An 11,185-nucleotide genomic window follows, 5' to 3' on the forward strand; every position below is an offset into this window, starting at 1 on the left:
GAGGGAGGTGAAGGGTGACAGCAATGACACAGAATTTACACCCACCCACTCACCCTCAGTGAATCAGACTAATGCGTGAATATAGACAAAACTCTCTCGTGTAATTAGGATAGCTTTACATTCTGTTCTCATTTGAAAAAGCGAATGAAGAAGAAACCTTCTGGTGGTGAGACAGGTGTTTAAAAGCATTCTCTGTATTATGACCCAAGGAGACAAGCCTCTTTCCCTGCTGCTGAGTGTCTCTCTCCTGCAGCAGACTCAGGGGATGGGGGATGAGGAAGAAACCATTTTCCCAGAACCCGCTCAGGACTCACAAACTCAGAGACACCAGGCTCTCCAATGAAAGGGACAGTGACCACCTAATGAGAATCCCAGTAAAGAGGACTTCCTCCATGGGGGAGAAGCTGGGAACCTTCTCCACCCCAGCATGTGGGGGCTCTATTCCCTTCACCTTGTGCTGCCCTGGCATTGGACTCCAGGAGCCATCTGTCTGGGCCATCTCTGCCGGCTTTACCTCGTGGCCTTGGCTGACAAGAGCTGACCATCTTGGCCCTGGTGCTCGGGGCAGGAGCTGTCCTGTCCGCCTGGCAGCGGGTGTCTTGTCAGCAGGAGTCCGGCTGGATGGTAGGAGCTACCGGAAAGGATGCTATTTGTCCATGATCTGGAAATGGACTTGTGGAGCTTGGAGAGGGGCCCAGACACAAAAGCCCTTTCCCTGGAGAAGCTACAGCTGGACGGTGGGAACCAGGTGGCCTTGCCACCCTGGGTCACTCTGCTGCCACTGGGCCCAGGAATGGGGCTCCTAGAAAGTCACATGACCACAGAGAGCTCGTGCAAGGGCTGCCCTAAGGCCCCACATACTCCCAGACGTGGCCCTTGTCCTCCCTGGGTGCTACTTGGCAAGGTAGCGTGAGCAAGGGCTTTGGAATCGGAGTTCTGGGATCAAATTTCAGCTTGACCATTTGTTCTGTAGCCTTAGGCTAGAGATTTAAGCTATTTCAACTTCCTCAGCTGTGGAAAAGGGTGTAACATCACCTCCAAGGGTGTTGTGAAGATCATGAAACACTCCCACCCTGACACAGCCTCCCCTTCCTCCCACAGCAACAACCCCACTCCGAGTTGCCACACACTTTCCAGAAGTCAGAGGCCGGAAGATGGGCTCTCTCCAAGCTCGATCCCACCTGGCCACCTCTGGACCAGCACTGGGCTGTTTGACAGATTCCTACTGGAGCAGAGGCATTTGCCGGTGGCTTCCCAAACACAGAACAAGTGGACAGCCCATACACATCCCTCCTGCTCATTGGCTCCTCATCCTAGCTCAAAGCAGCCGTGCCTGGGCCCACAGGCCCTCAGTGGCCAGCAGCCTCCATGGGGCAGAAGCAGATGGCTCCTCTGGTCAGGTCAGCTGAGGGCAGCTTAAGCCCTCTGTCCGCATAGCCAGAGTCTGGGGCTGCAGCCAATCTTAGCCTTTCTCCATTTATCCCCATCAAACCTCAGCAGCATCAGCCATGGCAGCCGTTCTGAGTCCAGACTTTCCATTTGTGCTCAAGGGCAGATCAGATGATTGTCAGCCACAAAGCAGTGACCTAGACCTTGGGGTATATTTGTTCTTGCTGCAGGCTAACTTCTATTCACTTTCTCACCAACACGGAGAGGGGAAAAAAAATCATTGCAAGGACAGATCCCTCCCCATCCACAGGCACTTTGTTCTTCCAATTCCCCAGGCTCTGTTCCACTAGAATATTTCTTCTCAACTAAATTCTTCTTTCACTCCCACACCATTGTGGCTGCTTCAAGGTTTCCAACCCTTTTCAAGTCTTGGCACACATAGAGAACAATTTATCTGTAAAGGCTTACTGAGGTCATTGGAGGGGTTGTTCCTAGTCAGGGGTGACTGGCCCCAGGGGCTCCGGGTTATCTTCAGGACCTTGCTCCGAAGGGCGTTGAAGACCACAGCTGCTCTAACAATGAGAGCTCTAAGGGCCTCCTGGGATTCTAAGCTGAAGCACCTTGGCAGGGGGCAGTACTGTGCTCGCAGAGAGAATGAGCATGTTTTTCAGATGCTTTCCTTCCTCAGAGTCAGGGGTGAAAACACCACAGGGAAAAGAAAGAGGGAACGGAGCCCCAGTGGAGTACAGTTAGTCACAGAGCAAAGGCGGACACATCTGCAGCTCTGGACCCATCCCCTGCCACTTGGGTGGCATTCCCGCTAGGACTGGCACCCAAGCACAGGAACTGGTTCCTCCTTCCCGCCTGAGGCCCAGCCCTTTCCACTGCTCAGCTCCACCTTATTAGCCATGTTCCTAAGGGTCCCTGACTACCCATCACACAGCCATTTGGCCCCACCCCCACCTCATCAAGAACTACCCTGCTTCTAACACATACTTGGAAGAGGGTCCCAATTAGGGGATCTTCCCTCTCCAAGCTTTCCTACACGTGCATCACGCCCACTGGGTCGAGTACCAACACTCTTAAGAACTTGTGACTACTGCAATTTTGTGTCTCGGCCAGCTCTTCTTTCTCCAAGTGGTAACTTCTTCAGGCACAATCTTATTTGCCACTGTAGGCTTTGCTAAGTATGGAACAAATCAGCACAGTTCCCAGCCCTTCCCATGTGACTGTAAGATGTTCTTAAATCCTGACAGCAATAGTTTCCGTACCCTGGCTGGTTCCTTGAATCTTGGCTCTACCACCTACTAGCTAGGTTCCCTAACCCCCTTTCTACTTCACAGGCAGTCCTAGCAGACCAAGAGCAGGAGCTGGAAGCTTGTTAAAAAAATGCATTATTTTCTAAAGCTCCCCTCCAGAACTACAGATGAGGACCCATATCTTAATACCTATGTGTGATTCACATCCACACTGAAGCCTGAGAAACACTGGCCCAACCTGAGCCTGTTGCCTTGCTGGCGATAGGATTTTATCCCTGCTCATCAATCGGGTCTTCAGTGAAACAAACAAACCACTTAGCACAGTGCATGGTACCCAGAAGCTACCTACAGTGTTGCTCCAATGATTGGGGAGAGCCTCTGCCAGCCTCCTCCACTCCCAATTGGCTTAAGTAGGGCTAGTAATTACCATGATACAGAAGCCAGCTTGATATTTAAAACAGAAACATCACTTTTATTGACAAGTTAGGGCCACGGACAGACAGCTTCCAGAACAGAAAAAAAGACAGTCCCAAGACAATGGAGTGTAAAATCATAGCAGACAGCCTAATACTCTTCACCCTCATCCTCTCCCTCAGCACTATCCGCTCCAACCTCCTCATAATCCTTCTCAAGGGCAGCCATGTCCTCACGGGCCTCAGAAAACTCTCCTTCCTCCATGCCCTCCCCCACATACCAGTGAACAAAGGCACGCTTGGCATACATCAGGTCAAACTTGTGGTCCAGGCGAGCCCAGGCCTCAGCGATGGCTGTGGTGTTGCTCAGCATGCACACAGCTCGCTGGACTTTGGCCAGGTCTCCACCGGGCACCACAGTGGGAGGCTGGTAATTAATGCCCACTTTGAAGCCAGTGGGGCACCAGTCCACAAACTGGATGGTACGCTTGGTCTTGATGGTGGCAATGGCGGCATTGACATCTTTGGGAACCACATCGCCACGGTACAACAGGCAGCAAGCCATGTATTTGCCATGGCGAGGGTCACATTTCACCATCTGGTTGGCTGGCTCAAAGCACGCGTTGGTGATCTCTGCTACTGTAAGCTGTTCATGGTAGGCTTTCTCAGCAGAGATGACAGGGGCATAGGTGGCCAGAGGGAAGTGGATACGGGGATAGGGCACCAGGTTGGTCTGGAATTCTGTCAGATCAACGTTCAGGGCTCCATCAAATCTGAGGGAAGCGGTGATGGAGGACACAATCTGGCTAATAAGGCGGTTAAGGTTAGTGTAGGTTGGGCGTTCGATATCGAGGTTTCTACGACAGATGTCATAGATGGCCTCGTTGTCTACCATGAAGGCACAATCAGAGTGCTCCAGGGTGGTGTGGGTAGTGAGGATGGAATTGTAGGGCTCAACTACAGCTGTGGAAACCTGAGGGGCTGGGTAGATGGAGAACTCCAGCTTGGACTTCTTGCCGTAATCGACAGAGAGACGTTCCATCAGCAGGGAGGTGAACCCAGAACCAGTTCCCCCTCCAAAGCTGTGGAAAACCAAGAAGCCCTGAAGACCTGTGCACTGGTCAGCCTGTAAAAGAAAAGTTTTAATTTTAGCCTTGGTGAAAGCTGCAATGACTTCTTTCAATCCATAATTCCATTGAGATTTTTTAAAAAATTGTTTTAAATTTTTTTAAAGTAACCTCTACACTTAATGTGGGGCTCACAAACTCACAACCCGGAGATCAAAAGTCAAGCACTCTTCTGAGCTAGCCAGGTGCCCCCAATTGAAATTTCTTTAATCTTCTGAACAGTATTTGCTAAGACAGCAATTATAACGAGCTTCTAAGAGCTCAAATTCAGGGAAACTTTTCACAGTTCTTGGAAGGGCGGGGGGGAATCTGCTAAACAGCTATTTAAAAATGAACTATCTTTACTTCCACAGAGGAATCAGGAGGGCAAGGCCCAAGTTTCAGTCGCTGGGAGGGCAACCTCTGGCCCCCTTGTCCCTTGCAGTGACTACAGGCAAGGGAAACGTTCTCATAGGTGGAGAGTTACCAAGCAAGGACAGGCCTGGGACCACCAGCCCCCAGACAACAGAGGTCTTATAAAGATCTGTCAGCTGCTTTCCAAGCTGGAATACGACAGAAGAGCCAAGTTCCAATGCCCTGGTGTTAGGAGTCAGGCTGGGTCCGGATCTGGCTCTCCCAGTTCCTTGCTATATGGCTCTGATCAAATTTATTTCCCAATCTCAGCTTTTGCATTTATCAATGGAGAATAGTAATCTACCTCGGGTTGTTGAGAATTAAGTGAGTACTTGTCAGAGAGCCTGACACAGTAAACACTAGTTATCAGAGAAAGTCTACGGATTCTGCAAAAGCTGACATGCTACCACAGCTCCACGAGGCCTAATGTCACTGGGGCTTTCCACCGCTTCACTGCACCATTCTGGTTAACAAGCTGCCATTCTATGAGACTTTTCAAAGTTCTCACCTGACAATCCTCACTTTTCAGAAGTGCTGAGATTTGGGGTGCCTGGGTGGCTCAGTGGGTTAAAGCCTCTGCCTTCGGCTCAGGTCATGATCCCAGGGTCCTGGGATCAAGCCCCACGTCGGGCTCTCTGCTCAGCGGGGAGCCTGCTTCCCTTTCTCTCTCTCTGCCTGCCCCCCTGACTAATTGTAATCTGTCAAATAAATAAAATATTAAAACAAACAAAAAAAGTGCTGAGATGTGTGGAATTCTCTACCAATCCCTCAGTTTACTTGTCCTGCAGGTCCATACTCTGAATGGGATCCACGTTACAGGGCAGACTCACAGTACCAACTAAATCCACTAATCCTCCTGCGGACATAGTGGTAACACCAAGGACAGATACAGGTGTTCTGGTAGTTAATCAACTTTACTCCAGGACCCTCAATGGGTTTTTACTAGGTTTATTTGTCCCTTAAAGGCAGGTCCTGATGTTCCAACTCAGTGCTTGTAGCTGAAGCTTGAGTTGTAAACAGAGGAACCAGAAACCCAACTTTGTCAGGAAGACTACGATAAACATCTGGAGAAGACTAAAATGTGAACGAAACAAAGCCCTTCTTTTTAGACTAGACCAGTTGTGGCTAGGCTTAGAATGGGATTCTCCTGACAAGCTACTCTACCCAAGCTTTTATTCTTGATTTTTGGCTAATTACTTATAAGCTGCCCACATGCCTGAGGAGCAAAGAGTCTTGGGATTGCTGGACTCTTAATTAAAGTGACCCAAACAAAACACTTAATCACCTGTACGGATGTGAATACTGTTGCCTAAGATTTTTCTGCCACGGTACCACTCCACATGGCCCTGAGCTCTAGTGGAAAAGAAAGCCTACCACTCCCTGTGATTAGATTTCAATACTTTCCAACTTTCAATAATGGATAGCAGCTTCTGTTAATAGGGAGCTCCTGAGATTCCACTGTCAGTGCTGTTAGAAGTTTCCAGTGTCTGCCATTTCTAGTCAGGGTTATGCTGGCTTCTTGTGCTCTGACCCTTCTGTCTTGCTACAAAGCACCAAACGTAAGGTAATCCAATATTGTTTTTTAGGAGTCTGATCAGTACATGTCACAGTCTGCCACCTACTCAAGGTGACTAAGATGACCTAAAAGGGGGCATGGGAGCTTGAAGCAGGGAAGCTGATTAGTATGAACCAGGATGTTTAATGATTTTAAACATCAATTAAACTGTTAAAAGCCTCCTGGGTCTTCACCTTGACTTTAGGTAAACTGCCCTAACTGCCTCGAGCAATTGCCCAAGTCTGCCTTATAAGACATGGAAATAGGCAATGGAGCACTTAAACCGGCCCCAAATAGTTGTTGCGTAACCCAGGACCATCTGGTTCAAAATCCAGTTCCTTAGTGAGCACTCAACGGCTCACTTCAGTGTGCAAAAAAGGATTCTTACAGCTTTAAGAGACCAAACTGTAAGAAAACGCTCATCCCACTTTAAATAAAACACTATGTTTACCAGCTTCCGAATTCGGTCCAAGACAAGGTCAATGATCTCCTTGCCAATGGTGTAGTGCCCTCGGGCGTAGTTGTTGGCAGCATCTTCCTTGCCTGTGATGAGCTGCTCAGGGTGGAAGAGCTGGCGGTAGGTGCCGGTGCGAACTTCATCTGGAAAAGGCAAACACAGCAGCCCCCCATCACTCACCACCTGCACAAGCCTGCTCAACCTCACCGGGTCCCTGGAGCCTCAAGACAGACCTCCTGTCCCAGACCCCCGGGGGAGCTCACCGGGTTAAGGAGGCCAACTCACCAATGACTGTGGGTTCCAGGTCTACAAACACGGCCCGGGGCACATGCTTGCCAGCGCCCGTCTCACTGAAGAAGGTGTTGAAGGAGTCGTCTCCTCCCCCGATGGTCTTGTCACTTGGCATCTGGCCATCGGGCTGAATGCCGTGCTCCAAGCAATAGAGCTCCCAGCAGGCATTGCCGATCTGGACACCAGCCTGGCCGACGTGGATGGAGATACACTCACGCTGTGGGAAGAAGAAAGGAAAATACCAGAATAGGACAGATCAGATGGGATGTTTAGGAATGATTCACACCTAAATGACTAATTAACCTTCAGGATAGATAATCACCTTTCTGGAAGTCACTCCTGCCCAAGGTTATTTCACAAGCAAGAGCCTTTGGTGACTAATTCGGAGAAAATGCTTTGCAAAACCAAAGATATGTTAATGAACTACTAGGCAGGACCAGAGATCAGACCCCTGCTTTGTAGTCACATTAGATATTCAAGGTCAGGTTTCTACCATTTTAGAAAGACAGAAGCTGTGCTAAAGCAATACATTTCCCCCAGCTCCTGGGAAATATGCCTGCCACAATTCCTTAAAGGCATGCAGAATTCCCCTTTGGAGCTCTGATTCATTCTGTGTAATTGTGTAACTGTTGAGCTCATTCTGGTCCCTCTTTAATCCTATTCTTTAAAAGACAAGGGCTTCTGCCTCTCCCTTTAAAACCAGCTTAAACCAGCAAACCACAGCCATATGACTCACGGAGAAAATGCCAGATAAGCAGCAGCTGGCTGTATTCTAAAAACTGTGGTCAGAGGCAGCTTTTTAACCCTGTGGAAGAACTTAATCTTAAGGAAGAACATTTTTCCTATACTATCAACACATCTTGAATAGGGAGGGTTGAAGACACGTGGAAATAAAAGGCAGAAGTGTCAACGAGACTTGACTAATAGCTTAAGGAAGTAGTTGTTTCCTACCAAAACGTAAACAGAGATCTCTGGTACTGTGAGGAAAAAGCCTTCGGCGTCAAGAATTTAACAATATTGGGAAAATGTCTGTTTTCCTTTACTTGATGAACAAGATCACTTATAAGTTTCCAAACTCATTCCTGCCTAGTAAAGCAAGGCCGTGAATACAGAATCTTTGCCTTCAGATTTAAGAGGAAGACAAAAAATGGTGCTTTATTGTATTTCACCGTAAGTTAGACTACTTTGCAGACTAGTAGAGGACTTTCAAAATACTGACACCAAATATCTACCTCCTTTTAGCTTTTCCCCAAATATGAAGGTTTCAAGTTTTTAAAAGCTGCTAACAGGAAACTAGTTAGAGAAAACACCACCACTAAGATCTCAAAGGGCCTAGTTTCGTAAGCTGAGATAATTAAAAACCCCAATCATCCAGAACCTTTGACCGATGGTCCTCCCTCCCGCCTACACTCCTCATAAAACACCCATGGTCTCCTCACCACATCACCGAGCTCATGATTACCTGCATTGACTCGCCCAGCTCTAGGGCTGTGGGAGAAAGGGGAGTTGGTTGTTCTAATGAACCTATGACTATTTACCATTGCATCATGTTTACCTTTAACTGGACTTTGGAAATTCTACAGCCCAGGAAAGCTGGAGAGAGTGCGGTTCCTGACAGCTCCAGGCCCAAGGAGACAAAGTATTTGAGAAAAGCCTTTCATTCTAATTAAGTGTTTCTTCTATTGACTTATGAGCCCAAAACAACTTTCGCTGTGCAACACTTTTTTTTTTTTTTTTTTAAGATTTTATTTATTTGGCAGACAGATCACAAGTAGGCAGAGAGGGAGACAGAGAGAGCACAAAGCAGGCACCCGCTGAGCAGAGACCTCATCCCAGGACACTGGGATCAGGACCAGAGCGGAAGGCAGAGGCTTTAACTCACTGAGCCACCCAGGTGCCCCTCTTAATTGCTATTTTGTTTAGACCATGGTCACTACCTGCCCTCCACTCTCTCCTGGCCACTGAGGAGAAGACACAGGTGATCAACTCACTTAGTCTAGCTTTCACTGGATAAGCAGCCGCCTTAAAAAAACAAAAACAAAAACAAAAAACTATTTATCTAGCCAGTGCTTGCCTAAATCCGTGTGCTGCTCTTGCTCTCTTGCCCTTCTTTAAAAAGCCCCACTATTTTCTGAATCACTCCTTGACCAGTATCTTTCCACCTCCCTTGCGGAAATGCGCTCAAACAATTTGTTAGTTTTGACAACAGAGGTAGTCTCTGAAGAGGGTGACTGGTCTGTTCACTGTATCCCCCTTTCTTTAAAAAGATATTATTTTGAAACATTTAATACACAAATCCTGGCTTAACAGCATGACTTCTTTTATGTAGACCTCCAACAGACCTTCTCTAAGAACACATTGTTAGTACTTGTTTACTCAACGGTTTTATAAGAAACTATCTTTTTATAGACTAGTTTTTAAAAACCTGGCCTAAGCACAAAGCTTCAGCTATAAACATCCCATTGCATTAACATTAGAATTGCAAAATTAGACGAAGTGGCGGTTAATAATTCCCTTAAAAGGAGCAGCCTGCCTACATCCTTCAGGTGGACTGATGCAACTGGAAGCCCTCCCCGGGGACAAAACCCAGGTGACTCAGCGGGTAGTCACTGGACGCCGGAGAGGGGCGCCAGGAAGTGGATGCACCTTCGGGGCCGGGGCCGGAGTGCTAAGGCACCGGGAAGGTGAAGTCATTTAGAGAAATGGAGGGGAGGGATTTTTTTTTTTAGTTTTCACAAGTCTCTGGGGGCCAATGTGACGGCTCCCTAGTCTGCCTTCGGTTGTGGCGAGCCCTGGGGCGATGCCCTCTCACTGGGATCTAGAGGGCTTTCCACTTCCCCCAAAGGCAGCGTCCTGGCCGCCTTTTCGAGCCTGAACATAAGTTTGCCGGTGAACTCGGCTTTCCCAACCCGGTCATCAGAAGCCAGTTTACTCGCAGGCGTCCGGGACGCGGCCCCACGTGCACCCGGGCTCCACCGCCCCTTCGGGCTGTTCTCACCTCCACGTCACATCCCCAGGACCCCTCCACTCACCATGACTGAGACTTATAGGGTTCGTTGGGGCTGGAGGAGTCGAAGGGACGGCGACAAGGCTCTCCCGCTAACAGACTACCAAGGAGTCCGGGGGAGAAGTGGTAAGCGGGAAGAACGCCCCCGAGGCACCCTATATACCCCTTCCCCGGCCACGTGGCTTGGGGGCGGGCCCCTGACCCCGCCCCGGCCGCTGCGACCCCGCCTCCGAGCCCTGGGCCGCAGGCAGGACGCCGGGTCGCACCCGGCCCTGGAGAGAGGAGGGCGCGCGGCGCTGATTGGTGGGTTCAAAAGTTCAAACCAAACTCTTCGGAAGGAGCCGGCGCTAGGGAGGGAGGAGACATCCTGGGGCCTGGGAAGGGGCGGGTGGGGCGGGGAAAAGATGGGGACGGTGACTGGAAGGAAAAGGAAGGCGAAGCATCTGCCGGGTTCCCGGTGGGTTCCAGGAGAGGGAGAGGGGTCGTCAGGTGGGTAAAGCCGCAGGAGTTAGGGGGCAGGTGTAGGGAGCGCAGCCCCTCCCGCCGTGCGCCCCGCCGGTCTCCCGACCCTCGAGCGGCGGCCGGCGAGACCGACAGCCAGGCCCTGCCGCACGCCTCCCGGTTGCCAGGCCCCCCGCTCCCGCCTTGCAGAGCCCTGGCGCCCGCTTCTCTGGCGGCCGAGGGATTCCGGAGAGAGAAGGCCTTGCTCCCCGTTCCAGCTCTTAATTACCACCAGCCGGCCTGAAGCCCATATTCTCTTCTTTACTCGTTTTTCTACCTTCTTTTAAACGAACCTTTTGTCCCTAACAACCTCCTTCCAGTTGGTGCAAGAGCAGTTTCATCCGTTCGTTATAATAGCTTCGATTTTTTAGTGCTATTTCGAGTAGTTGGTTTTTCACACTATATCAATCTCGCTTCATCCCTACGACAAACCCTGTGAGTTATCCCCATTTTACAGATGAGGAAACGAGGCCTCAGAGGAATTAAACTAGTTTAAGTTCGCACAGCTGGAGTAATGGAGCTGCCCATAAGCCCTCACTACTTTGTACAGCCTGATGGTCAATAAACCGTGCTGACCGTCTCTGCAAAGGTTTATTTCTCAGAAGCAGCCTTTACTTCAGTTGTTTTTCTTTCTTTGAAACTTTATCGTGTTATCTTAGCTCCTCACCCTCTCTGGGTGATAAGAGTTTATGGAAATATTCAGAGAACAAAAGTGACTGCTCTACAGAATAGAAGTTACAGGACTTTTTCCTTAAGTAGAAAGAGGCAAAATGAAAAGGAAAATGGGTTTGGG

At 49.4% G+C, this 11,185-nt stretch overlaps 1 protein-coding gene across 1 annotated transcript; it reads right to left on the reverse strand.

Moving 5' to 3' along the window:
- Window positions 1–3,093: 3,093 nt before the first annotated feature.
- Window positions 3,094–7,100, reverse strand: LOC116878987 (tubulin alpha-1C chain-like). Its single transcript, XM_032876874.1, has 3 exons — window positions 6,879–7,100; window positions 6,588–6,736; window positions 3,094–4,187 (listed from the first exon to the last, which is right to left on the reverse strand). Exons 1-3 carry the CDS (start codon window positions 6,997–6,999, stop codon window positions 3,213–3,215), a joined length of 1,245 nt encoding a protein of 414 aa, XP_032732765.1. The 5' UTR covers window positions 7,000–7,100; the 3' UTR covers window positions 3,094–3,212.
- Between the last annotated feature and the right edge of the window lie 4,085 nt (window positions 7,101–11,185).

The sequence above is a fragment of the Lontra canadensis genome, unplaced genomic scaffold (assembly GCF_010015895.1).
Source record: "Lontra canadensis isolate GAN:19392208 unplaced genomic scaffold, GSC_riverotter_1.0 scaffold59, whole genome shotgun sequence".
Classification (NCBI taxonomy): Eukaryota; Metazoa; Chordata; class Mammalia; order Carnivora; family Mustelidae; genus Lontra; species Lontra canadensis.